General features: G+C 40.1%; 1 protein-coding gene across 4 annotated transcripts in view; it reads right to left on the bottom strand.

Moving 5' to 3' along the window:
• LOC143906414 (uncharacterized) overlaps positions 1–24,576 on the bottom strand; it is a 38,807-nt gene extending 14,231 nt beyond the window's left edge. For 3 of the 4 annotated variants that reach the window (XM_077422504.1, XM_077422505.1, XM_077422502.1), the window contains exons 1-2: positions 24,139–24,576; positions 19,892–20,420 (exon numbers count right to left, since the gene is read on the bottom strand). In XM_077422504.1, coding sequence (XP_077278630.1) covers positions 19,892–20,204 — 313 coding nt within the window. In that variant the 5' untranslated portion in view covers positions 20,205–20,420; positions 24,139–24,576. Of the gene's footprint in view, positions 1–3,301; positions 5,396–19,891; positions 20,421–24,138 lie in introns of those variants that run through there. The other variant, XM_077422506.1, reaches the window with a different exon arrangement.
• Between the last annotated feature and the right edge of the window lie 2,028 nt (positions 24,577–26,604).

Raw genomic sequence — 26,604 nt, 5'->3', positions numbered from 1 at the left:
GTCAGTAGACAGTGTCGATCAGCCGGCTTGTCCGGAAGAAATCGAGAGTGGCTCCGAGACGAGAGAGAGAGAGAGAGAGAGAGAGAGAGAGAGAGAGAGAGAGAGAGAGAGAGAGAGAGAGAGAGAGAGAGAGAGAGAGAGCCGGGACAAGGTCGTAATCCTGCGGTTAGAAAGGGGAGAAAGCATTCAGCTTTCGATCCCGGCTCGACTCGACTCCTCGAAAGTATCGGGCGTTGCGTAACCGCGTTTGATTATCGGCACCCGGAGCGATGGACCGTACGAGCGAGCAATTGGATCTATATATTATGCCCGATAAAAGTAATCTTTGACGGAAAGCAAATTTCTCTTTCTCTCTTTCTCTCTCTCTTTTTCTCGCTCTCTCTCTTTTTCTCGCTTTCTCTCTCTCTCTCTTTTTTTTCTCTCTCTCTCTCTTTCTCTCGCTCGCGGTAACGTGATTCGGTCATTATTTATCAGATTCGACAAGAGAGTAAGAGAGAAAGAGGAAGAGAGGGAACCGATGGTCGGTCCAGACGACTCACTCTCTCTCGCGCGGATGGACGCAAGCGTGGGACGCGAAGGTCGACGACCCGACATCGCGAGGATCCCGTCAAGGCCGCGCCGAGCGGTCGAGCGTCACGAATTTCGCGCGATTATGTGAACGTCGGCTCGCCCGAGTCCAGGGTGCTTAAAGTATCGATACTCCACGTTTACACTCGACTACGAGATAAAGTAAAAAATTGTACACTAATTCCGCGATGACCACGGCTATCAGATAGTAATATTGTAATTCCTTAATGTCTAGATAATTTTAGTAAATATCAGGTCAATCCCGATGTTTACTCAAATTATTTCAAATCAGGCCGAATGTAATATGGAGGATTAAGTACGGATACAAACTGCCCAAAACTCCAATCAGAACTACTCGGAAGTTTAAACTTGACCTCGGGACTTTGAAAATTTTTGCATCGAAATTTTTTAAGAGTTTCAGGAGTTCTGATGGGAGTTTTGGAAAGAACCCTGAGAGTTCTAAAAGATATAAAACATGCACGGTAAAATATATACGTTCAAAGATACTAATATATGTATGCGTATCCAGATATCGTGTTATTAGATTTACGAATTACATTTGCTGGGTAATAAATCATTTCTGGAAAATGGGATATTCTGCGGAAGATATAATCAGTAACATGTCGCTGAAGCTAGCAACGGACGCTAGCAGCGAAACGTCTCGCGAACAGGGCCGAATATCATGTGGGATCCTCGAGGGGGTACGAACGTATCGTGGGTTAATTATTATCGGCCGCTGAGCTTTTCTTAGATGTAATTAATTAATGAAAATTAAATATGTATATATATATTGCAATATTTAAACTGTTTTTTCATCGGTTTGATATAAAAATATGTTTTAATTGTTATAAATTATTCAATAAATAACTGTAGAACATAGCAAAGAGCGATTCTCCAAATTTTTAGGGAATTACGTTCTTGTGATAACAAAACGATTCAGCAAGTATTTGCGACAAGACGCGGTTTCCTTTAATTGTTATTAATTTTTCATTAATCATTTATTTTTTAGCGGTCGACAGCAAAAAGCGATTTTCCAAATTTTTAAGGAATCACGTTCTTGTGATAACAAAAATAGAGAACGACCAATAGAAAATAAATTCTTAATAAAAAATTAATAACGTACCTATATATATATATATATATATATATATATATATATTATATATATATGTATACGTGTATAAACAAATGTTTCGACTGACTCATCAATGCCCAGCTCAAAACCCTAAACTTAGTAATATGAAATTCGGGGAGTATATTCCTTCCCTATTGTAAGCACCCACTAAGAAGGGATTTTTAGAAATTCGACCCCTAACGGGGTGAAAAAGGGTATTTAAGGGTTTTTTGTGTTTTTGTATTTTTATATTATTGTACTTTTGTTTTATTTTTTCTTATTTTTTGCATTTTAAAATATTTTTTTGTATTTCTGTATATATTTTTAATTTATATTTATTGATTGTAAATCAGATTTTGTACAGAGTTGTGCGCAGTATTCAAGTGTGCTTGAAAAACCACTTGATGGACCTCTTACCATTCGTGATTTAGTATTGAAACTAATATATAGATATAATATATATCTCGACTTTTTTTTGGCTGTTTTTGCGTCGTCGCTATCGATGAGACGGGCTGTATACTCGGACTGTGCCTGCTCGACTTTTTTCGGTTCTACAGCGGCTACAATATATCGCGCTATACTTTTCTTCGTGATCAGCATATAATCGCTGCTGAATACGTGCGAAGAACCAGTCGCTATATCGTGTACCCCCAAGTGCAAACGTGAACCCCACAATCTGCAGATAAAATTCCTTCCATTATTTGTCACGTTCTGATGCGGTATATCGTCTGGGCAGTATAACTGCCACTCTTTCCAATCAGGAAGAGTTTTCTGTACATTTAACATTTTGCGATCAATCAAAGAAATATAGGAATCAATTATAATTTGTGGTGGACGGCTATGAAGTGAGTCTATATATAAAAATAAATGTCTCTGAAGCTGATAATGAGTATAGTGACCAATGAGAATTTTTTATGTTATGGGCAATAGCCATACATTACAATTGAGAACACCGGTACGTGACAACTATTTTTGGAACCCTTTACTTATTTTTCCTGTTTCTAACATTTGCAGGGTACAAAAGATATCAAAAAGTATTATTGAAGCACTTTGAGCTCTTGCATCGTTCGTTATCGCTGCGAAGAAAGCATTCATGATGCTGTCGTTGAACCGCACTCGTCGAAACGAAGCCTCATGAAATTCGCGGGCTGTAGATTGTAACCTCCGATATTTTTTTATAAATTCGAAAAGCCAATAAGCCAGGATAAATTTGCTGAAAAAAAAATTATTAATAAGTCGTTTTATTTTCGACCCAACTGGCCAATTGAAACCAAATTGCACAACGTTTCGACCGAATTCCGGTCCTTATCAAGTGCTTTAGGTTACACCGATCCGCATAACAAATTTACTTGCATCGTTGACGTGGTGTCCTGACAACGTCAAGACAAACGCAAAACTAAGCAAAAGACAAAATAATACATTTAACAATAGAAAACTATACAAAATCGTCATAATATCGCGTTGGTCAAAAACAAAAAATTATTAGTTTCTGTGCTTGGTACCCTCGAAAAAACGATAGAATTCATTGTCAAAGACGAAAGATCAGTGGTTTCGTATTCCTCAGTGACTTCATTCGATGAGAGAGACTTTTTTTGTGATCTGTTGCAACAGGCAGGAGATTTGCTGCGTATAATGATCGGCGGATCAGTACTATCATTCGATTTGACAAAACTCGCAATTTGTGACGACACTAGCAATTTTTGTTTTTCGCCTTTCTTCGACATTTTGAAAAACGAATTAGTACGTTTGGTATTTTTGATGTGTCTCTCTTTTCTTTTATTCCATTTCTCTGGTCAGTTCTTTGAACTTGGTTGCAGTGCTTTTTCGTTTCTTTCCTCGGACTTGGCGACTTGTTTTCGTGGTGTACGATCTTTTCAACACTCGCCCATTCAATATAGATGCCATTTTTTTTAATCAGCCTAGGCACTGGATATTGTTTACCTTTCAGCCAAAGACGTTTTACAACTCTATACCAACGTTCGACCGATGCGTTAGAGTCACGCTTCAAGCCAAACTCTGTCAAATGAGTTGCCGAAAAAAATGGATAATTAGGCAGTATATAGTGCAGCAAGTAATCAATGAACTTCGGACAATAGTACTCCTTTGATTCCGTGCTTGTTTCTATATTTTTGGTTTTAACAGATTGGTATATGTCGTTGAAAAATGTAAAAAATGGCGATTTTCTAGTTGCTGCATGGTCAGTGTCATGGTTGGATAGCGACAATTGTGTGCCCTCTGTTTTGATCGGTATTTCGTCAAAATCTTTGGTCTTGAGAATGAAATCGACGCTATCTACCAAGCTTGATAGCGCTGTTTCGAAATAAAAAATTTTGACCGTGTGAGTAAATATTTCATCAGTCGCGTTTAAATTATTACTGTGAATCAGTTTCGTCATTGCCATTCCCGCAAGACGATACTGCGACTTTGTTTGAAAAATTTTTGAACTTTTCCTCTTAATGGTGTGAATCATATGTGAAAAACAGATATGCAGAATTGTCAATGAGGTTATGGTATGTGTCCTATTTGTCATATCCTGATACGAACGGTTTAGATACTCGAGCAATGAATGCCGTTCAACCCTTCCATAACCGCTTGCATCAGTGTTAAACTGAAATCAGTTTCAACTTTGTCAATCGCCGGAGATTGAGTGCTTAGCTTTTTCAAAGCTATGACGATCAGCTTCAGAAAGTGACTTATATGTTACAATGTGATGTGAATGCTGGATATGAACTCTGCTAATTGACCATAATTACGTTACATAATTATATTTACGTTTTATTTTCAAAATATTCTTATTTTTAACATTGATTCATAGGAAATTGGAATAACACATGGGAGTGGTAGAAGGTATCAATTATAGTTTATTACAGTTACACGCTTTAGTGCTAAGACTTTGCCGTGCATATACACGTTAAAATAATTACAACATCTCACCCATATACCCGTAAATGTGTCTTTCTCGGGCGATAAAAATTATTTAAAAAATGAATAAATAATGCTTGTCGCCATAACTCTTTGAAGAAAACGTTAGAACACGTTCAGAATTACGCGAGAATTATAATAGAAATTTTTGACTTTTGAGCGTTATTAATTTATTTAAAAATTATACAACATTGCCAATGCGCGCACGGAAAAAACAAGATTTGCTGTGCCAACAGAAAATTTTGCTAGCCTAGCAAATTCATAGCCGTAATGAACTATTGAAAAGTCAGAACTCTCAATAATTTGTGAGTTTCCGCAAAATGAAACGCTAGCTTCACACACACCACTTTTTGAGAAGAGGATTTCCGTGAGGAGAGCCACGCCGCGGCCACGACTGAACCCCTTTGACTCTTCGTTCGGGATCATTTTCTTTCATGTCGTGCCGGATCGAGTTGTCTATCAGCTGCTCATAGACTTGGCTCGCTTGAGTCTCCGTCCGAGTCGCACGACAGAAAAAAGAAAAAGGGACGTATCTTTTTCTTAGCCGGGTAAATACATCGTGAAAGTACGCTCGTGACTTTACCATGATGTGGAAATGCCGCTTAAAAAAAAAAAAAAAAAAAAAAAATATTGACCCGGCTGCAATTCGCGGTGATCTGAACAAAATTACGTCCATTTTACCAACCAAACTTACGATACAATATTATATTTTGCTTGTGAAGAAATGTGAAACGATTTTCTCTTTCTTTCAATCGTCTCAAGCTGTAGAGTAGTCAAGTATCTTCTATAGAGCTATAAGATTTACTTCATTGAATAATCTCGATATTTTTAAAGGTGATTTATCTAAAATTACTGACCAAATTAAATTTGATGAGATTATAATATTTTCCTACTCTAAGTTATATAAGAATAATCACGATATTAATCAACGCGTATGACTGATTTTCTAAATACATGCACTGATTTGTGATAATTTGAATATATTTTTTAAGAAATTTTATTTTTTCACGGCATAGCTGTTTATCTACAGAGCTCTTTTTCTCATCACGTGAATGTTACGTTTGAACGCTTTAGTAACGCGGACTTAACGAGTTTATGGAGCTTGAAGCTACCTTCGCATGATAATTAAACACGTCTCGATATAAATAACAAAGAACAACATGCCCCATCACCAATACTCTGTAACACTTCTCGGTTGGAAACCATTCGTCATGACCGAGCGATTACACGCAGCCTCGAGCGCAACTTAAGTCACTCCGGAGTGTCGGAGTTCAGTAGTGGGTGAAGAGGAACGCTGGATGTAAAACGTTTATTGGGCGGAAGTGGTGGCCGCGCTCTGTTCCTTCTCTGTGCATAACCCGTTGATTTACAACCAGAAATACGTCGCGAACGCGCGCAAACGGTCGTATATATAGAGTTCCAAGCGGATCCCGGACTCGTGTTGTATCCTGTGATGCTCTTTCACTCTCTTGCTCTCACTCTCTCTCTTTCAGCCGTACATCTTTCACGCACCTCCGAGATTTGCATAAATCTCGGAAACGCGAAGGAGGCGCGAAATCGAAAGTTCAGCATGTGCCGTCGGTATTAACTGCGAGGGGCGTATTTCCGTGCCTTTTACGACCGCGAGCCGTGCCAAGAGAATTCCACCCGACGCAAGATGATCGCTTCTCGGCGGCGCGGCCGCGAGGAAGCCGCCGCGCCGTAACGGCGCGGCATCGGGGATTGGGGGGGGGGGGGGCAGCGTAGAAGACGCGGTTTATGGCAAATAAAATCGAAGCGATTTCCGATTTTATTTTCGTCGTATGTATATAGAAACAATAATCACGGACCGCGATCGGGTTGCTGAAACTGTGTTGTTAAAAATCGTTAAAAATCATCTTCATGTGTCGCTTTCTGCGAGAACCCGCGGTCGTCCTCTAAATGAGTTATATTTATGCTAAGCTTTCCGTCCACAGAGTTCCATTCTAAACGCTTACAGCATCCACAGTTACCTTTATTGCATTTGCAATCATTAATATTATACACTTTCATATTAGTATCACGTCCACGTCTTGCTGAAGTACTGTCTGTCGCGATGAGGTCCGATACGTTCGATTTCAGCGATGTCGCTTCTTGCGCGCGGAGAATCACGCATCGCGTCGTGAGAATAACATACTCGAGGTCCGAGATATATAACAAATATTTTACGGGCGGAACTAATTAATCGGGCGTTAATCTCGCCCGATGTCGGGCGAGTTTATAAACTCGCGATCTCAGGTAGCACCGGGTAAAAGTGCTCTGCTCCGCTGAATGCACCTGAGCACGCACGCGGAGCGACGGGAGAGTAACCGCGGATTTTTTTCAATTAGCTTATTAACGGATAGCGCGGAATGCGGGCTTTCGCAATTACCGAGGGTATCGCGTTGGGATTATAGCGGCCGCGAAAAAGTTGGCGGTGCATTAATTGTCGTTTACCTATGCGTCGCATTAGTGTTTTTTGATAACCGCCTCGCGTGCGCGGCTATTGAAATTATTCACTTCCACGATATCTTTACATATGGCCGATACGCAAAACGGGAGATCGCACTATCCGCATAGGCCTTCGTCGCGATATAAACCATCGCGTATTTTGCGATTGATAGAACTTGCAAAAATTAAAAATTTATCGGAAAAACTGTTATAGAAAATACAATATACATAAATTCTACAATTGCGTCTTTTTACTGTGGCTTTATCTTTAAGGAACTCTCCTTTCTCAGGTAGCGTTTCTATTTTATCTTATTTAATGACACATGTATACTTAATCGATCACGTTATTCTTTTAAGTACTGTATGCGATTGTTGAGAAAATAACGAAAACCACGGCGCGTCCCATGTACGTCGAATTGTCGCTTATGTATATTTTGCATTAGTCTTACTCCGATAAGCAATTCTTGCCGACGATTTGCACCTAAACGGGAAGTTCCGATCTGTGTATAGAGAGTGTAAACGCTATACCTCGATATCTCGCGGAAGCACTACCTCGTTAAAAGACAAAGTATGTTTGCGGTTCCGCGCACACTTTAACTCGCCGGTATTATCGCAATTTCAATTACATTATTTCGAACAGCTACAGTTTTACAGGCGATTAAATACCCCCTTAATGGTTTTATGACCTGAAAGATAACGGAGAGTTACGGAAGTTAGAAATTTTCCCCTTTCACAAAACGATATATTTACCTCACTGTCAGCTTTCGAGGGAAAAATGTTTCCTTTTTGTAGTTTTTCACGGAAGAGTGAACATCGCCGTAAATTATTACGATGTCCTTTCTAATGATATACTATTATCCAACGGCCGACACCGCGAATGGTTTATGCGACTGCATGTCTACAGATTATAATTTTAATTGCTATAATTGCTATCCATGAAGACAGCACTTTAATGCCTTTGCAGTGTTTTATGACATTTATTAGCCGAATGTCGCGACTTTTAGAACACTCTGACTTAAGTACGCTTCTTTTATAATTTACTCTTAATCCGCTTGCTTTGTTATCTTGTAAGTGTGAGTTTAATCGCACGTTATTTTATCTCGAGATATTTATCGATAACGTCATCGACGTTCACGACACAACACGACGTAACAACGTTGAAATGCAGCTTGGATATCAAGGTAGTTCAAGGTACAAGTGTAAACACCGGTTTGTGAAAAGGAATAGGCGTACATCGAGCCCGTTTGATTGCAACGCACAAGTCGAAGATTACGCTATTGAGACAATCGAACGGTAGTTCTTGGAACATAAACGTGACAGCTCTGAGCCTTGAAATACATCTTGTAATTGATTAATAATGCATTCATTGTGTGTGTGTGTGTGTGCCTATATCCATCTGTAATAAATGATTCTATCGTAAGAAATATATTTTGATTAAAAGACAAATTAATTCATAAATGTACGAAAATTAATGTTTTTTTCTTTCTAATTTTTGCAATAAGTGCAATATCTGAATTTTTTTAAATTAAAGGTTGATTCTCACTATCCGATCAAAAATCTTTGCCATTAAATTCAATGCTTTTTCGAATTTGCATTTACACTGCCAGTCACCCTTGATTTTTAATCAGAACGTGACCGGACCATGACCGAACCGCGTGACTTGACTGATAGCGAGAATCGACCTTTAGTCGCGACGCAGTCGAAACCAGTTTAATTAACATTTGCAAATTGAAGTAACATATTCTGCCTACAAGCAACTCAATTTACGTCAATACGCTGTTAGAAGGCTTCTTATGAGATGTTATTGGAAAAAATCTCGAAGATAAATAGCCGAACTCTTCCTCGACACAGAGCCATTGTGTCTATTGTGCGCAGTTCTTCATTCAAGGCGCGAAAAGAAGCGAAGCTTTTCTGCGTGAATTCTCGTGTGTGAGCGGCACTGTATTAGCGTGCCGCGACGTGCGCTAACATCGTGCTTATGTTCGCCGTTCGGTAAATGAATTATTGTATCGAGCACACAGGAGGCGCGGCGGAGCGTTGTGCAACGCGAGGAGAAGGCCATTCCGGCTTCTTAGAATTTTACAACTCGCGCGGTTCACGTCTTGGGACCCTCTCCGCGGCGCGGTGCAGCAGCCTTTCATAACCGATTTTAATAGCCACACCCAAGAAATTTCGAAGCAGTCCTATCGTCCCATCGATATGCGAGACCGATTTCCTACATCGAGAACGACCGGGTCTTTCGCAACAGCCATTTTCGTCATCGGGAAGTCTATTTATGAAATTATCTACCTGGATTCCGACGCAGATTGTTAGAGCCAAAAATCGATAAGTATAAGGTCGCGAAGTTTATTTGAAGATAAACGCAAAAAATAGAGAATCTCCTCTGTTTCAAGATTTTGCGAAAACTTGAAACCGAAAGGCTGCCTCGACTCTAACTTATCATCGTACGCCCGTGATTTCCATTAACTAAACTTCCTCAAGAGCATTATTTTTCATACCGCCCCACGCTTCCGGGAGTAACATTTTGGCCAACAAAGTTTCCGCCTCTAAAGGCAAACACTCAATCCAATACCCTGTCGTAGATTTACAAATTATAAACTTTATTGTTTGCCACACGCAGATATCCTTTTCCAAATACAATATGTACTGCTTACACAGTACACATTGTGACAATACTATTATCTTGCCGCTCGAATCGACCTTAAAAGAATATGTTTTACATTAAGCAATAATCGAAAATATATCCAAAGCGAAAAGACAAATTATAGAGGAAGTATTTTCCTTACATCGAATCTCGGAATATGATAACACACATTCGCCGGACGCAATAAATCTCCCTCCCTCCTTTCTCGTTACGAGGATTGTGTATTTGTAACGAGTGCTCCCGGAGGAACGATTAAGTCTCCTAGCTTCCGGCGAATGAAGTATTCGATCGCGACTTAATATCACGTGCTCCCACTGCGAAATTGGAGCGATCTTCTTCGCAGCAGGAAGAAGAATCAAAGTAGAGATCCTGTTAACCCCACGTGCAGCTTGCAGATTGCTATTCTAGCGAGAAGCCTTCGCCACCACTGCGGATGAACGGGAACGAGCCCCGGTTTAGAAAAGTTACGAGTGCGGCTGTAATCCAAGAATAATTCTCGATCCTTCACGGTACACTCTTCGTAAAAGATTTTATCCCTTTATATTATTTTATTCTTTCGTGGAATATATAGAGCCTACCGCAATGAGAAGATTAAAGTAGAGCATTCCACAGAGATTTGAAATCCACTTATTTTTCTTTACTTATTTTGAGAATGTTTATTTAGTTGTAATTTGTTTAGTAAAATATAGTTTATAGATATATTTTCTCATCTTTTTTCTCGCGAATTTTTACGAGTACTGCAAATTTAATAAAATTACAGATTAAAAGTACACACAAAAGGCGATATATATATATATATATATATATATATATATATATATATTATATAACATTATTGTTAAAAAAAAGTTCTGCTATTAATTTAATACAGGTCTTTTATAGTACTTGATCAGTCTTCCGTGTGTCGTCGAAACTGTTCGAGAAAAATGCTGCCAAGCGTGAAATCGATATTATACTTATGGTAATCGAAGCGCAGTTCCCGCACGAGCGTTTATTCCATGAATGCACGTTCCGCAAATTGCACTAATGTTCCGGATACAGAGCTGAAGCCTCGATGAAATACCTGGCGCATAATTTCTGTTGAAGCGGAGGAAAAAGATGAGGCCGCGTGCGTGATAATAGACGAACCAGTGCAGAAGCTCAGCTTGGAAAATCGTGCCGATTCTTGTTAACTCTGTGCGCGCGTGCATATATATCGTCTCGAGATTGCTAGTATTGCTACCCTTACACACGGCGAGCACGTATTCCGCGCGATTCCGCCACCGCGGATGAGGGCTCAGCCCTCGCTCGCACATGAGACACACACTGTATAATCCCGACGATAATTCTCAACGTAGCCGGCGTTACAGCCGCGGTATTCGCCGCAGATGTAAATACCCGCGGGCACCCGGGAGCCCCGCGGGTATTAAACATGCGTTCCCCGGGTAGTCGACAAATTGCTCGCATGAACCAGAATAATTAGCATCCCTATAGCCTCCGGTGGTGTATGCCTGCTCGTCTTCTCTCTTTCTCTATCTTTCTCCCCTCTCTCTATCCCGTTTCCCGCTTCGTCCTCGCGTATCCTTTCTCCTTCTTCCTTCTCCATATCTCTCCGACAACTCTTATACCGCTTGAATCAGGATGTCACGTCCGGGGAATACCCAGAACAGAACGACCGCGTATCTTCTTCTCTCGCTTGCCAATCGGTTCTTTATCTCTCCGTCCGTCTCATTGTGCCGATGCACCACGTTCCGTGGTTACGTTTAATCAGCCCCGCTGACTTGATGCGCGCCATACCGTCCGGTCCCTGGCGTGCGTGCCGGCTGCTTAAGAATGTAATTTAATATGCGACGTTACCGCGGGCCCCGCCGTGTCATATTTATAGGTATTTATGCATCAGCTTCGCGGGCACGTTTGAGCCGCGCGCTGTGCGCGAGCTCATTGAAATGCCTCCCGAGGAGGAGGTATTGCCGTACACGTATTCCGGACTCTCGTACTATCGTACCCGCGTAGGTGGGAGGAATTTATCGTTGTTTATCGTCGGTTAGCTCTACGTATTGTGCCGATTCTCCCCGCGACGTTCCGCCGTAGCTCGACGCGAGGAAAGAAAGGGAGAAAGAGAGAGTGAGAGAGATGCATCGCAGCTACACCTGCTGTTAACATAATTTATTCCAGCCTGCCGCTCGCTGCGCTCGTCAACCTTATACATCAATCTCGAATACGTGGATTTGTTTTTTTAACAGAACCTAGTCGCGATCCTTGTTACTCTCGGTTTCGTTTCGCATGATATATACTAGCCCTTGTATTTCTTAACTCTTCAGAGACTCTCGCTGGACATATACGTATACAGGGTGTGCCAAAACTCGCGGATACGGAGTACAAAACGTGATTCTTTGTGCTAAAAGAAACAACCCTTTCCTTTAGCAAAATTGCGTCTTGACAAGTTGTCCTAGCCGGCGTTGTTTTAGAAAGACTGACATTGAAAATTAGCATATGAAATAAACATGATAAATGCAATTCTTTATGACTAACCCGTTAGCGTGACGTATAATGCGGATGATTGTGGCCCATATGTGTGTGTGTGTGTATAATATCAATTATTAATAACTTCAGATTACTATATATAACGACAGAATATTATTACAGAATAACCACACAAAAACCTGCGATAAGATAATACCTGAATACTGTCTTGGAGGGATAAAGTGCATTAACATTCGAAGATACATATGCGCTAAAGGCGGTGAATCTACAGCAGAATAATATACAAAATAAATCTGACTGGAATATTAAGTGATTATCTAACCACGTTTTCACAACTTTGCGTATTATATTTAACGCATAAAATTGCGGTTTGTTACTCCTCTAAGTTATCGATGAAAAGACGTTGTATCAAGCGAATTGTGTAATGCTAATACAATTTAGAAATCAATTTCGTACCGGTCAGAAACATCGCGTCTGTATCATACTCCATTTAGATTTTACTTTGACGTGATGAAGTAGAAATCTAATTTTTATAGCCGCGTATATGTACATACGAGTTATAAGCCGTATAACTCGTTCAAGAAACATGTGCATGAAAATGACGATGCAATCACGGCGAAATTATACGTTCGTCGAGATGTCTCGCGGTGTCAGGTCGCAAGATACAAGCGTAAGCGTCGTTATTACATTAACCATTCCCTTTTCTGGAACGACGGGGGCGTGAACGTGCATATATCGGCACCGATAACATTACGTAAGACGATTAATCGATATCCACTTTCCATCATCGATGCGTTGTTCGAGGGTGGGCGGAGAGACACGTGCTAACGACACATTGTGCCTCGCGTGATGAATACTAAATCTTACGCGAGGGACCACCTCGGCATATCGAAAATGTTCCTGATGTAACCTGTGCTGATGAATTTGTTTTATGTTGAAATTTTAATATTTTAATTCAACTTGAACAGATACAATTTATTCGATTATCTCGTCTTCACAGAGACATTTGCATTTACATTCGTTGAAATACTGATGTACATGAAAGAGATCGCCGCGGTCACAGTATCTCCCCACTGCCGTCGTATGTTATTTATAAAGCAACCTGTTTTGTCGTGTATGCAACGAACACGCGGACGCGTCGCGAGGAATATAATTTTCCGCATTTTCCGCGCGTTTTCTCAAGTGCCGAGCGGATTCATGGCGTCGACGTGCCGTCGCCGCTGGCGAAACGCCCTAATGATGCGCTGTGCATGCGCGCGTGCATTCGTCGTCGTCCTGCGATCCTGCACACAGTGTGTAATATCGTCGAAGTGTCGAACTATGTCGAAGAGCATCGCCAGCGCTAAGAGAAATTTTTTCCGTTAGTTAACTCACGCGTCCACTTGAGAGATCTTTATTCCCGACGGAGATTCGCGATAGCGAAACCACGGGTATGAAAATTGAAAACGTTTATCAATTGCCTGACAAAAGATCTCTATCCATACTCATTCCCGGAATAAGGAAAGGAAAATGATTATTTAATGTTTCTGATATAACAATTATAAAAAAATTATAAAAAAATATACTTAGTATACACGTTATATAGAAATGTCTTAAGTTCTAAAATAGAGTTTTCTATTTTCTTATTTTATGTGATATATTAAACACATGTGTTTCTTATTTTTGTAGGTACTGATATATAACTATTTTTTCAACTTTTTTTATTTCTCCTTTATAATAATTCCGCACGTTAATCAATATTTGGTTGGATTCAAAAACTTGTGCTTTCTTATTTTTGTAGGTACTGACATATATATATATAATATTAAATTTACTTTTTCCCGAAGAAAATGAAGAACAGTAAAATTATCATTGAGCCAAAAAGGATCAGAATAATTATACTAATAATATCCATATCACAGAGTTATTTTGCACATTTGGTATAGCATAGATTTAGATCGTCAGGTTCGAAATAATCGTACATCTTCCGGGTTGTCACTAATTTAAATTTCGGTCTTTTTCTGTTGAAAGAGCACAATTGTTTTTAGATAAAAAAGAATTTATTGGAAATTTCGTGATCGATTTTTTTTTTTTTTTTTTAACTAATCTTACTATTCCAAAAAAAGGGATCGTCTATCTATAGCAGACAATAAACACTCAAGGACATTACTACTCGCTTGCCAAAAGGCGGGATGGCGATTTATAGCTATCGTCAGCAGTGGAGGAAAGGGCTCGGGGAGACGTGCGCGCGCGGAGGACGTTCGATTCGAGGCTGAGATTGCCGGCGGAACCTTGAGGCACGATCGTAACTCATAATTGATGAGCGGCACGTCGAGGATCCAGATCTCCGCGGATCGGCGTTGCCGAGAAAAAGTCACCCAAGTCGGCACTGAGAATAGCACGCGTGCCCCCTTGCCCATATGATGACTTTATAATGTCGTATCGAGGGGCCCCGGCCGCGGGCAATTATTATCCGTTTCGGTCTGCACTTTTCCGCATCGGCATCGCGGCCGACAACGTTCGCGGCGGTCGGCCTTAATTACAAGGATACCCCGAGACAACGGACGAGACCCCGCGCGAATTCCCGGACGTACATTGTCGTTGCATCGCGAGTGATTACGTTGCAAATCCGCGGCGCGCGTCGATTCATATCCCGCCTCGAAAAAAAAGAGAGAGAAAGACCCACGAGTCGGTCGTAAACATGGCTGTATTATTGCAGTCGTAAAGAGGATACGATCGAGAGCGTGAGTTTCATCGTTTCTCGCCGGTCGTAATTTTTGAGATTCCCAATGAATCGCTATAAAACAAAATCTTATCGCTCTATCGCCGCGGATCGTCTCTTTCTCTCGAGCATAATATCGTCATCGCGATCGAGGTCGAAAGTTGGCAAATATGGAAAAAATGCTGCCCACATATCCACTTTTTTCCAATACGTGCGCGTGTGCACATACACTAGTTACTTTGAACCTGTTCCGTCGTTGAAGTCGTATTGCAGAATTCTGAAACTGATCGTCATTTTTCGACTTTTTCCATCGCGGATGCGGAAATCCCGAGCACCTGCATTTTCACCGACAAAACTGTCGGGGCATATTCAAGAGTCATACATACACGAAGGAAGATAATATTACGATTCCCCTTTCTTTCCCTCGTACGGAGCACGTGGGTGTATCGACACGGTTGCATAAAATCGCCAGCGGTCTTGTCTCGCGCCTTGTTTTCTCGATTGAACTATTAGACTTTTCAATACGGCTTGTCCATAGATCTGAACGCCGTGCGTAGGTTTAGACATTTTTTCAATCTTGCCAGCTATGTATTAGCATGTCACCACGTTGATGTGCCTATAGTTATAGTTATACCGGCATAAGAAAAAAAAATCTTTCCTTGTTTATCGTCCAACTGATTATTTTTTATAGTTATATCTTTTTATTTTTTTTATTTCTTTTATTTTTCTCAATATATAATCACCTCTTCAGAAACCCGCTGAAAATTCGATAAATTTTTCTCTCCGATATATAGCGAATATTTAAAGCTAGATTTACATCTATCTTGAAATTTATGGTAAGCGATCGTAATGCTCGTCGTAACAGCTATCGTAAGCTTATCGTATGAGTTGCCTCAGTTTGAACTCTTATGATTACGACGTAGTTCGGGCTTAAAAGAGGACACGACGAAGTTGACGCGAGGACCTCAGTGATTTCTGCCCAGTGTCAGACTAGAGTCAAGCTCAACAGGGTCTTCTTTCTCCGCTAATTTTTCCAAGCCCGTATCCTTGAAAGTGGTTTCGCTAGATAGTAGATAGGGACAGTGGGAATCTCGTTAATCCATTCATGCGCGTCACTAATTAGATGACGAAGCATTTGGCTATTTGTTTCGTTAAGGTTTAGTTTTACAAGTGTCGGTTAATTTTTAATCATAGATTAACTTACTCTTCGTTTTTTTCTAAGGGGGACGTTAGAAAGAGACGAAGAGTGAAGGCTAATTTACAATGTGCTCTTTGCTTCCATTCTGTTTTCTGCTCTTAACCTCTTTGCGACTATCTCGTATTTCGCAATTAAGAGCAGAAAACAGGAAACAAAGAGCACGTTGTAGATTAGCCTTATCTAAGGTTAAAAGTTAACCGACACTTATGAAACTGGGCCTAAGAGAGTTATAGTTACTCCCACCGTTTACTCGCGCTTGCTTGAATTTTTTCACGAGTTGACAGGGCATTGGGCAGAAATCACATTGCTTATCCTTTAGATAAAGGGGATCATATGAATATATATTATAGTTAAAGTTGTTTTTTGATTAAAGAAATAACAGCAAGTAAGTTTTAAATCCGCAAATGGAAAAGACACCGTGCTCCGCTTGCAAGTTGTAAATTCAACCTGTATGTTTAGTCCCCTAAAAAAATTATTCTTATGCAGCTGATTATACTTGCGTGTAATCACGCGCGCGATCAAACGCTCACGCGCGTGCATTCATGGTCGCTTCGGCGATTAATCCGCCCAGCGTATTGACCAACACCTTGACATGAATCGCTTGGTGTGTGCAACACACGGGGTTGCGCCGGGGTTAGGGGCGGACTTCGTTAGCAAGCAATTGTAACCAAACACGGAGAATTATGAGATGACAACATAATCTAATGGGGGGGGGGGATAGAAGATCAAAATTTTTCATTTCATGTATCAAAAATCTGACGCTTAACAAGCGCTGATACTTGCAAAGTATTACACAGTAACTAATTCTAACGACGACCGATCGGATTATATCGGTCTAGTGTATCTTACAATGTTTGAGGTCTTCGTTTTCTACCTCGGCCGTTTATTGTCAGATCGCTTTTACAAAGCGGTATCTCAACTTTCGCTGCTTTGCCTCGTGCGAGCGAGCGAGCGAGTCCCCGTTGCGCTCGTCGACGTAATCTCGTTCCACGCCAATCCCGGCGTCCCGTGCGTTATGTATCAGGAATATCGCGAGAGAAAGAAAGACCGGAGATTTTTATCCGAATCGATCGACATAAAGAGAGAGCATAGTAAAGAAGCTAGCTTTCGAGAATTTGAACGCATAATACTTGTTATTACTATGAGCGAATTAGTTTACGTCACTCTGTCAAGCTTTAATATTAAATTACTAATAATATATCGATATCAGTAGTTTAATAATAATACATTTAAAAGCGCTCTATTTAAAAGCAGGGCAATTCTAATAAACGACTGTAAAAAAAATTCAAGGTGGAACGCAATGGACAATCCGGTTAGAAGTGTAAGAGAAGTTACAATTAAAGCGCTCTCTTTCGAGAGGGGGCGAGATTTTTTAGGGGAATCGATTGAGACGCACTTTGAACGAGTATAATATCAACACTTTAATGTAGCAATTTAACCGATACACAAGAGTGATTCGTTTTTATTTATAATAAACAACTAGTAATAATTGTCACAGTAAATATGTATAAGGCGTAAAGCAATTAAAAATTTTGTAACACCTCACGATCGTATACAACATTAATGTCTTACCGGTGTTCTCCGTCGTCGGGTACCGGAACGCAAGACGAAAGGAAAAGAAAGAGAAGAAAAAAAACAAACGTTTTTAAGAATAAAATATACTTGTATATAAAAGAACAATAAGATTTAAAAAATAAAAATCCACGGATGATATGAATTATAATGTAACATATGTATATAGAATATCTCGTTTTTGTATGTATCACGATCAGTGATAAGCATGTTTTTCTTGCATTATGTCATGTTTTATGAATTTACATCATTTCTTCGAGTTGCAATAAACAGTTTGTTATGATATATTTAAACTAAAAAACTAAATTATAGAAACATATTATGATTCAGACTAAGAATTTGAAGTACATTTACATGATTAAAATATTTAAAATTTTTACATTATTAAATTTACATTTTTTATGTTTACATTATTATTAAAATGTATTCATGGCGGCTCATTGAAAAGAAAGTATCGTCAGGCGTTATGTTAATACGAGCGGGAGGTATTATTTTATATACACCTACCCGCGCCCGATGTAACTGAATGATACGTTATCGTGCTGTTTGTCCTTTCTAGCACGTATTTTTCTCTGTCTTTCCTTCCTGCGACTAGATTTTCTTTTCTCTCTTTTTCTCTTTTTCTTTTCCCTCGCTGTCTATTTCGTTCGATGCGCCAGGGAATCGTCGTGAGATTCGTACATTCGCATACGTTTCTGGCGCATAGACATTATTGCGAACGTACTCGCGGCATTACAAGCCGGTACGATATTAAATTATAATTCGCAACACGCTCTGCCGCGTTACCTCATGTATACCTCATACTTTGCTTCACTATTTATAGGCCGACGCTCGCGCTCCGCTCGTTCGTTCGTACTTCTTGCCAGCGAGAACTATGAACCGGCGCGGCGCCGAGAGAGTATACGCTAACACGCTCGCGAGCGCGATTACGGCCGTGAGAAATTGTTGTTGCCGCCGTGGCAGATGTAACGTGTGTGGATACGCTGCACCCGAGAAAATTGAAACGTTTCTATGTAGATTATGCGCGAGGCCACGTCTATATGTGTTTCTGGGCGTTGAGTAATACCTGTCGAACGGTCCTTGTGGCATCACGTCGCGTCGTCATTGCATTTTGCATTTCGATGTTTCACAAGAAAAAGCAGATACTAATAGATATAAAACTGAAAATATCTCGCAAAACAGTTCCTATTTTTTTAGTATTTTTTTGAGAGTCATTTTCATTATTATAGGGATCGTTAACATTTTTTCCCTGAATTTTACATCTATTGGAATATCTATTATAAATCGTTGATCAAACTCGCGTGTAGCTCACGTCGTTCCCTGTCTCAGAATAAACGTAGTTTCATTGTTAAACCGCCACCCACGATCATCTATTACTTTCTTTTGCTGAGGTTAAATCACCACTGTGCCTACTATAACTTGATTTGATTACATGTATACAGTTAAGCGTGGATAAATAAATGGACAAATGGACGCGTGTTTTGTTTGCCTCCTTGATTCACGAGAAAATCTTTATGTCGTATATTTAAATATTCGAGTCGTAAAAAAATATAATTGCACAATTTAGGTATCTTATTTAGTTATCTACTGATCGATAAAAATAAAAATTACGAATGAATTGACACGCACTTAAATGAAATCATAAACGATCTTTTTTATAATTGAAAAAGAAGCGTTTAAATATCGTAGTTGTTTGCGAAGAAATCTCTTTCGAGTCAATCCATTAGTTGTAACATACTGCGTGACATCCTGTTACGCAACACCGCAATCTTTAATCCCAGATCGGGTTTCCGATACAATTCCGCGAGCACAATCGATCATCGTGATCGATACGTCGAGTCAAAGGCCGGAATGCGACGGGTAGTTAATACCATACAGCGTCTTCGCGTGTGCGATTTGCCATTCATTATTAATTATACATTTTTCGTTCCGTATTATATTCTAACCTTTTAATCATTTATTTTGAAAGTGTACAAAAATAGTATGGATTTTATTTCTATTGGAAGATATATTTACTAGTGAATTGAAATATATCTCAGAAATTTCAAAGTACTAGAAATACAAATTATTGTTCTCTTATTTAAAATAGAGCTTAAAAAAGGTTTTTAATTTCTTCTAGAATTACATTTTTAAATCAATTGCATTTTTTAATGTTTTAAGAGAGAAGGAATTTGCTTCTCTGCTCAGTCTTATTTTTTACTAAATTCGTTGACGTAAATGAACACAAGTGTACAAACAAGTACTATTTGAGATTGTACTTACCAGGATAGCCTTCCGGGATGACTATTTCCGGTCCCACTTTGACATCGTGACGGTAACGATGCATCAGCAGCGTAGCCGTGACTCGGAGCGATCTCTGCTGTTGCTTGTACAGCAGTATCGGCCTTCCACCGGCACCTTCGACCCTGACCACCCTTGGTAGTGAGAATCTGTCCAGGAACTCGCGCAGTGGCACGAAACCACCGCCGGAACCCGCGGCCTCGGCGGTCGCCTCTCTCGAGCTCGGCAACGAGTCCTCGCCAGTTCCGGTGGCCTCGCCGCTCGACAACGTCGAAAATTCACCACTCGACGACATCGCGACACCAGTATCTCTCACAGAGTATTCGCACCAAACTCTCTTTTTTGTTCCTTTTACATTTCACTAGTCTGCGCGGTGGAATGTATATGTTTCACGTTGTCGAAAAAATTTTCTTGTTTTATAAATGTCAGAAATCAGATGAATTTACTCTCTGTCCGCATACTTGATGAAAATGAGACACCGTCTAACACAGCACTAAGTTGTTGCATAATCCTAAAGTTTAAAAAAATTACCATTATACTTCAATCGTTTAAAAAAAATCTTAATCTTGTTCGAAACAATTCTTACAACTTTAATCATTATAAAGTGATTTATAATAGCACGGGAGGTAGCGACACAAAAGTGTCAGCGATTTGATTAGTCTTGGAACAAAGTAATTTCTTTTGTTTTAATAGTGTTGTTGATGAAATGCAGAGTCTGGCTGCGCTGTCTCGCTGGAATGGGCGTTGCGGCGCCTTTGATCTTGTCGAAAAAACACTTATGTTGGAAGAATTTGATTAGTTCTGAGCATTTATATATTTATTGTTTTTTGTATAAAGAAATGTTTTAGAAGAGTCTGGCATGCAACTGACACTGGAAAATGAGTCTGGCATTCTCCTAAAGTCGTTGTAAAAAGTCGATTTGTAGAATCATTTAATGGGACGAAAAGGCGTTATAAATTGCTTTATAATTATTAATATTATTAAAAAATTTCACGAATTGATATAACGCGATTCTCGCAATGATTAGCTCGTTTTCTATTTGCATATAACGATATGCACCTAGCAATGTCAGAATAAAATGTATTTCTCCCTTTTTCTCCGTTATTTCAACTACCCTCGAAAAATTTAGTCATTTCGCGAAGTATGACAGTCTTGACAGTGATGCGCTGGCGGCAAACCGCGTGAGCTAATGAGTGATTACACTTCGGGCGCCTTGACGATGATGATGATGATGAATTTATGACGATGATTATCTTTCCGTGGCATACCAGTGTGTCGCCACCGGTGTTTGTCTTTCAAGATAAGCGGCTCTGTGTCGCGGAGAAACGTGGGCGGAATGGTAAATCGGCGTGCTCTGTTACTTGCGAAATGTCGTCTCCGTCTTGAAGTCGCTTTGAAGCCATAAGCGGCAGAAACGCGGCATTGCGCATCGTCGTGACACAGGACAGAACGTATCAGAGCGAACGATTTATAAATATCGTTACATATCTCACACAAGTCTATTACTCAATATTATTTTCTTACTCTCTTTAACCTGATACCTTGACATACCGCTAAACGAAACTGTCAGTTTTACTTTCGCTTACGACCTATTTTGCTCACTCGTACCGGCCGCCAAAAAGTCTATTACTCATATGCTCAATCATTAGATCGTGGGAGGGTCGCGGCGGTGTGCGCAGAAGGGTCTGGGCGCGAGCCTGCCTGGAGCCGCCGTCGGTGCAGATATGCTCAATCATTATACTTTCTCTGGGCTACAGACGTTTTAGATTCCGCTAATCCGATTCCGCTCTTCGATTCTGTATTCCCGGGATTTTCACGTAATTAGGAACGATGATTTGTGTCCGTTAGTAGCTCCGAGAGCGACGTGGAATATAATTTATTTATGCTCGCTGTCATAATGCTACGCAGTCCATAATGCACTTTCTTGAGTGACTTGCACCTGCGACATTCCACGGCTACGCGCATTCGCGGCGATATTGCGTACATCGCATACGAATGGCGGGAATTAATATTCTATATATGTAAGGTATGATGCGCGGGCGGGGGACTTTCCGGGCATCATCCGCGATTCCGGTCATGAATACATGAATACACATGAGAATGGGGAATTCTTTTTTTTTTGTGAACCCGCGGCTTCTTCCTCGTTATTCGCGATAGAATGTTTTCTTCCGCGAAACTTCTATAATCGCCAAGTAATGGGGTTTTAATTACCTGTGATTAAAGCGACCGTGACGAAGGTATCGTGAATTATTACGGCGACCGGCTATGACGCGTACGTACCTTTACAAACCTCCGTTTTTCCGTGTTTCCTGTGCCGTTTGTTTGTCTTACGGATCGCCCGCATGTTAGTATGCATCTTGCACGCGAACGAAAACTTGCTATTCCACGCGTGTGCACGATCTTTTTCAGAAATCGCGTCTCCACCTTCTGTTACACACGTACGTTTATAACGGACAATTACGTTTTGACCGAAATTTTCAAAGGGACTACAAGCGATTGTGACGGGAATGGAATCCTTTTGTCAAGACTTTTTTATTTCGACTCCCTACAGAGTCTGTCTCTACTATTGTCTGCGGTTTAAAGATGACGTCCGTCACGTATGATAGACGTCAAGTGTTAAAGCGTCCGTTTTGTCGAACATGATATAAGTCGACGTAAACCTGACAAGAAACGAATTGCGCGAATTCGCGATATCGAGTAATTAAGCCGTATTCACGCAGAGTTAAGCTAAAAAGCCTCGCTGCGTTTGTGTGCATAATAGAAGTGCGAAGTGAAAGTGCAGATTTAGCAATTCGCCCATTAGTGGCTATTCTAAGCTGCAAATGTTTTATGTTTTCCACGCGGCCGTTGTGTGCATTGCGAGCATCCCTGACGTAATTTTCCTACAGAAGACCTATCGTGCCGCCAAGCACGTAACCCTGCCAGCTAGATTTTAATCGAGTTTAGGAAAGTTTCTGCGTTGCGCGCAACTTTCTAATTATATGATGATTAATTAAATACAGGAACAAAGCAGGAGATTTTAATTTGAGTATATATAAGTTAATAAGAATTTTCCACGTGTGAGGATCTAATATGTTTCAGCACAGTGAAAGTAAATTGTGAGTTCAATATTGAAGATTATCGATCGTTATTAATTAACATATTGCACGTTTAAAGTGTGATAAATATAGGATATCCTAGGTTATTTATACAAACTTTAATAATATGTTCTACGAGCAAAAATATAAAAAAATGTTGTATAAACATAGGTCTCAAAATACTTTATTAGAACGTTATAGCAAAAGTACGAAATGTGCAAGAAATAATTTCACTTAAGTCTGCATTTCAAAGTGTCGTCCGCTTATTTCAATTACAAGCATTGCGTACATTGATGCAATATTGAATTTATTTTTAAGAATTTAAACCCGTTAAGCGTAACTGCAAACATTGGTAAAGACCGGGCGTGTGATGTAGCACTTCTGTTAGGAAATCTTCGTTGATCTCTAACAAAAGTCCTTGAATCCTCTGCACACGAACCGCGCACAAAATGAATATCCGTATATTTTTTTGTGCATTTTGGGATAATGTTCTAGAAGATACTTTTCATTACTTGTATTCATACAAGTTGTTATGATCATCTTTAACTATTTCAAATAGTAAGCAGAACTAGAAGAAGCAAATAAGGTAAATATCGGCATGTGTTACGTATTTATATATTAAGTCTATTATTATTTCTTTAATACGAAATTCTAACTTTTGCTATAACTTTCTAATAAAGCATTTTGAGATCTATATTTATACATATGTAACGTTTTCTCCTTATTTCTACTCATAGAATATACTATTAAAGTTTGTGTAGGGTAAAAAAACCTGGGACACCTAATAATGGTTTCAAAAATTACAACTTAGATTCTAAATTCTGTGCATATGATATAAAGCGCACAAAAAAATTTAATAATAAAATGATATATGATCTTTTGAAGTGCTCAGAATTATGATGTGATTATATATATCTTTATATATTACGTTCTTGTAATATATCCTTGTTTGTTACTCCATACCCGAGGATATGAACAGAAAGAACAACGATTATCATTGACGAAATCCACTTCGAACTTCATAAAATGTTCCATTCTAACCTTTATACATCTGTGATTTTTCACGATTTTTGGGGCACATGGTGGATTTTGGAGATTGTGCTACTCGGGTCAAATTCGATCCCATTCACTGTAATTATCTTTCTCACTCACCTCGTCGATCATCGAAACTTAACGAAGCTCCGTCGTATCCATCAAAAGCGTCAATTCATATGAAGCATTCTCACACGCGTGATGTGCAACTAGAACCGATGCACGTGTCGATTTCGCCCGACACAGAAGATGCGTAATATATTCATAAATATATTACGAAAACGCTTCAAATATTGTCATCGATGTCGAAACGACACCGAAGTAAAGATTCCGAACCACTCGTTGGATTTTTTCGTGACTCGAACGCGCAATTCTTTCGTGACTCGGTCACACGAAATTTTCGGTTTCCGGACCAACGGAGATTTCCGGTGGAGCGTTCGGCTTTTCTCGAAGGGATCGAATGTACACGGCACGATCGACCCATCGAACGACTGGTCGATCAGAGCGTAGCTGCGAGAGGCGTTCTCGACGAAGAAGTGCCTCGACACTTCGGACGAGATCGCGCGACTAAAGTTCGCAAACCGCAGAGACGCGGCCGTGCGCTAACGCCGAGCTGTGTCTCCCCACTTCGTGGATCCCCAGTTCAAATAAACTGTATCGCGCAGGCTCGCGTGCTCGGGAATCTCTCCCCGAGTCGTCAAGCCTTTTCCTTCTTTTCCCGCCGTGACTCCGCGACTCCTTTTCCTCGACCAGCTCGGAACATCCGTTTCCTCACGATTTCCGTATTTTGCGCGTGAGATCCGCATAAGCGTTCGCAGAAATCTCGACGATTTGCAATTTTAAAATTGGAATTTCTTGTTGCACTCTTTTTGTTTTTTTAATTATCAGTGAAATGGAATAACTAATGATTTAAGTATATTATCACCGAAATGTAGAATGTTTATTGTTCGATATGTTCTAGACTTGTAAGATCCCAAGAGTTCTGCTCTTTGGATTATCTTGATCTCTTGATTCTCCTTTGTTTAGTTTTTTTGTTAACTTTCAGATTGCAAATCGTCAGTAAATCCGCTCGATTTTCATTGGCAATCAAATCACAAACGCGATATTTGCTCACATAATTAACGGTTGCGTATTATACTTCGTGTGTAATCAATTACTGTGCGTTGGTACCCCGTAATTTGAAATTTCACGTTGAATTCGAGATATCCGTGACTGGTAACCTTCGTACACCTTCGTGAACCCACAAACTGGAATGACAAGATCATAGTCGCGTGACTTTTCCACTGTTGAATTTCTCATCGGCGCCGCGTTACCCCAGGCAGGACACAATATCGCTGCATCGTGGTGTCGTCTGCCGTTGTCGGACATTCAAGACAGTCAGCAATTACAAGAACGCGCATAACAGTTAATATACCGAGTTATTATAAGTATCGAGGTAATACTCGCCGACTTGAATGACTTACGCTATGTTCGCCATATGTTCACCAAGCAGATGGCGTGCCACTTTCCGCGAATCCGCGAGATGGACCGCTACGCGGCGAATTGCATAACAATGATCGCCGTCGCTAATCAAAAATATCAATTTTTATTTGCCACCGTGCTTTTTGCAACTGTATCTGAATAAGTGTGTCACGCCTGACCATTTTATTCGGTTGAGACTAAGCCTCTTGTCCACTTGCTGCCGAGGCTCGCGGACATCGTCCTCCTTCGCACAAATTATTATTTTATCGTGCGTTTACTTGCGACGTGGATGAACTCAAATCGTCAGAGAACTCCGAGAAAGGTCAAGAAATCTCAATGCTACGTGACTGCTTATTATTTCTCTGAAAAAAGGTTTTGATTATGCAGGAAATACTTGTTATTAGTAATTTTATGAATAAGATATTTTTACAAACTTTTAAAATTTGTATTTATTATATTTCTACAAACATCTCACAAATTTACTACCGCGAAGTGATCTTAAAAGTTTGAAATTAAACGCAAAGACGACTTATGCGTGTGATTTCCTAGATGGACTCTTTGCGCTTCGTTAGCAAGTACTTTCACATGCCTATAGGTGCACGCCCAGCTATCCGATAATTAGCCCGGAACGCAGGAATATTAATGTCTGTGTTTAGGGGAGAAACGTTGCGCGAGTGTCATTGTCTTCGTAATTGTCCGTTCCGCCGCGAAATGATTATTGACTTGAGAAACGCTGATTACAGCGACGAGGCACCAAGCGCCTCATTGTTTTCCCCACGGAGCGTCATTAATATCTTTTCGCTCTGTGCCGGACCGGGTCAAAGATCGGGAGGAGTATTTGCGCGCTATAGAGCCGTTTTGAATTTCATCGAGTGATATCGCGACTGCGCTTTATCTTCAGCCCGACGCACTTTGCATTTACGACTTGCGCGTGACTGTCATTTTCTTCTGGACGTATATTTGCACGCGGCGAATATATAATCGGATGTCGATGATCTTCTTTTTTAAATCGCTAGAACTCTTTTTCTAAAAAAAAGCTAAGACGTATGAATCGGCCTAACTGGCAATAATTTATCATCGTGACGATTCGACCATTGGTTTTGGTCCGATTAATCGTTAAAACGT

This window comes from Temnothorax americanus, unplaced genomic scaffold (assembly GCF_048541705.1).
Source record: "Temnothorax americanus isolate GAGA-0224 unplaced genomic scaffold, ASM4854170v1 Scaffold70, whole genome shotgun sequence".
Taxonomy (NCBI): domain Eukaryota; kingdom Metazoa; phylum Arthropoda; class Insecta; order Hymenoptera; family Formicidae; genus Temnothorax; species Temnothorax americanus.
The sequence above is the reverse complement of the archived record's forward strand: the minus strand, read 5'-3'. Positions and strand labels throughout refer to the sequence as shown.